The following is a 2638-nucleotide window of genomic DNA, read 5'->3' as shown; positions in this document are numbered from 1 at the left end:
CTGACCCACTGCAATGCAGCTGCGCCACCACGTCACTCACTGACACCCCGCGGACCCACGCCACGCCATGCGCGCAGCGAGCGGAGAATGGGAGTAGGAGTGGACGAAACCTGTGAAGGGACATCCCATGTGCACTCGCAGGGCCCACACCCCCTCCCGCCTCTTTTCCAGCTGGGAGGAATGCCGCCATGTCCCGCCACACCCACACCCACACTTCTACCACTCCGTCGACCCCAACAAATCTTCTCGTCGCAAAATACTACCAATACAACTCATCACAACTATAGTACTAAAAAAAAAGCTCTTCAGTTTAAAAAAAAACGATTCATTCTGCAACGGGTTTTATTACGACATCGGTTCTTCACTCCTTTCATGGCAAAAAAAAAAAAGAAAAAATTGAAACTGGAAGGACAATCGGAAGTTCGGAACAAACACAACACGAACTCTCTCCTACGGCTGATTGATGATTTTCTTCTAAAACTTCACAAAGCAGCTAGTAGAGGACTAAAAATTACTACTACTAGTGACGGATTTTAAAACAAGAACACCCCCACCAAAAATCACGAGAAGTGATCCCAAAAAACGGACAGTCTGATCTCCCACGAAAAAAAAACAAGAGAACTGAACCACCAGCATCGACTCCCTCGATCTCGCCACCACCGCTGTACAGTTTGTGGTCGCATTTGCCGCTGGGTGGGTCTCCTCACCGCAGTGGGTCGGAGCGGGTGCTGGAGAGCTCCCTCCGGAGGCGGTGCGAGAAGAGCCTGCACGCGTCCATGCTCAGGTCCACGGCTGCCGCCAGCGCCACGAACGCCGCCGCGTCCTCCGCGCACCCGACGTGCGGCACCCCCACCTCCACCGTTGGCCGGCTGCACCGCCCTTCGCCCTGCACTGCCGCCGACATCACGAACCCGCGGTAGCTCCCGAAGGGCCAGAGACCATACCCGCCGCTGAAGTCACCACTCCCGCGCGGGCTGCACCCAGGCGACCCGCTCCGGCCGAAGGGCTGCGCCGCCGTCAGGTCGATGACGAAGCGCCCCCCGCGGGAGGAAGGGACGTTGGACTCGGCGACAGAGACGCCGACGCCCATTCCGGTTGGGTCAGGAATCAGGAGCTCGAACCGGTACCCGAGGCTGTCGCCGGCCGCGCCAGCGCCACGCTCGCGCCAGCATTCCAGGCGGCCCCACGGCTTCCAAGTGCCGTCGCCGGGCCGGAGTACAAGCCACGCGCCCGGGTTGGACCGGCTCACGCGGTCGGAACCGGGGGACGCCACAAACGGCGTCACCATGGACGCCAGTGCCACTGGCGAACCCGACAGGTCGTGCACCGTCACCGACCATCCCTTCCGCTCCTTCCCTGCGCGCTCGCGGTCGGAACCGAAGGACATCAGCCAGTTGCGGCTGCCACTCCCTGGATCGGAGTGCATTGATCTGGACCACCGAAATTTTGAGGAATTCCGTCAGAACAAAGCAACATTGGTTTGAGAATTGAGGTTGAATTGTTCAGCATGACGACGATGGCTCACCGAGAGCGGAGGTCGCTGTTGCTGCGACAGGAGAACTTGCAGGTGAACATGGGCTGCATCATGCCGCCCTGCACCTGGAGCACTTGCGGGCTGCACTCAGGTTCGCCATCGAACTGGAACACGAAGCGCGGGTCGGGCTCGGCGCGAACGGTGAGGTTAAGCTGCGCGGAGCCGGAGACGGCAGAGGCCTTACGGCCGCGCTTGTTGATGGAGAGCCAGCCGCTGTGGAACACAATGGGCTTCCCCACCGCGGTCTTGAGGTCCAGCGGGATGACCACCTTCCCGAGCAGCCGGCCGGAGTTGACCCCGCAAGTGGTGCCCCGCCGCCCGGCGTACACGGCAACCTTGAGCCTCGCAGATCGGGCGACGAACAGGGACGGCTTGGCCGTGACGCGGTCGAGGTCGGCCTTGGAGAGGTGGAAGGCGGCCGCCAGTGCGCCCGTCGCGGCGGGACCCTGCGTCATGTCGTCCGAGGGCAGCAGCGGGGCCGCGGCAGTCTGAAGCGGCAGCTTGTTGAGCCGGATCGTGCAGTAGCACGGCGAGGTGGTGGGGTGCACGCCGGCGCCGGCGCCGGCGGGGCGCGGGGCGACCGGCATTTTGAGGGCCAGGTTGCCGACCAGCACCCGCACGAACGGGCACGGGTCCATCTCAAGGCCCTGCTTCAACTCTCACTACGGCCACCTCGCCCTTCGTATCTTCTTCTTCTTCTTCTCGGCCGTGGCTGGCCTCTGTGTCTTGGTTCTGTTTCTTTGCAACGGCGATGGCGGAGCAAGAAAAGGTTGATGTTCTGGAGAGACGATGGGGAAGGTGTGGTGACGAGGGATAATAGGGTACAAAGGCCGCCTTTGGGTGTAGCCAGCCTGGATCCCCTTAGCTGTGGCCGGGGCGGAGCGGGGCCTCTTATTCCAACCCATCCACCTCCCGTAGCACCCACCTACAGATGGGTCCGAGCATACCTGGTCCACCACCACCAGTCGTCGGTTTAAGAAAACATCTCATGACGGTGTCTCTGGAAAAGCGGCCTGCTCGGAGGTGTGACACGCAACTGCACTGGATCCGGCCATGCGGAGCTCTCCCCTGCACTCTCGCGGTAGCGACTGTTTTTCTTAAGCT

General features: G+C 61.3%; 1 protein-coding gene across 1 annotated transcript; it reads right to left on the bottom strand.

The window, feature by feature from the left end:
• Window positions 1-324: 324 nt before the first annotated feature.
• On the bottom strand, window positions 325-2394 carry LOC123045057 (uncharacterized). Its single transcript, XM_044467972.1, has 2 exons — window positions 1526-2394; window positions 325-1430 (listed from the first exon to the last, which is right to left on the bottom strand). Exons 1-2 carry the CDS (start codon window positions 2170-2172, stop codon window positions 704-706), a joined length of 1374 nt encoding a protein of 457 aa, XP_044323907.1. The 5' UTR covers window positions 2173-2394; the 3' UTR covers window positions 325-703.
• Between the last annotated feature and the right edge of the window lie 244 nt (window positions 2395-2638).

Source organism: Triticum aestivum, chromosome 2B (genome assembly GCF_018294505.1).
Source record: "Triticum aestivum cultivar Chinese Spring chromosome 2B, IWGSC CS RefSeq v2.1, whole genome shotgun sequence".
NCBI lineage: Eukaryota > Viridiplantae > Streptophyta > Magnoliopsida > Poales > Poaceae > Triticum > Triticum aestivum.
The sequence above is the reverse complement of the archived record's forward strand: the minus strand, read 5'-3'. Positions and strand labels throughout refer to the sequence as shown.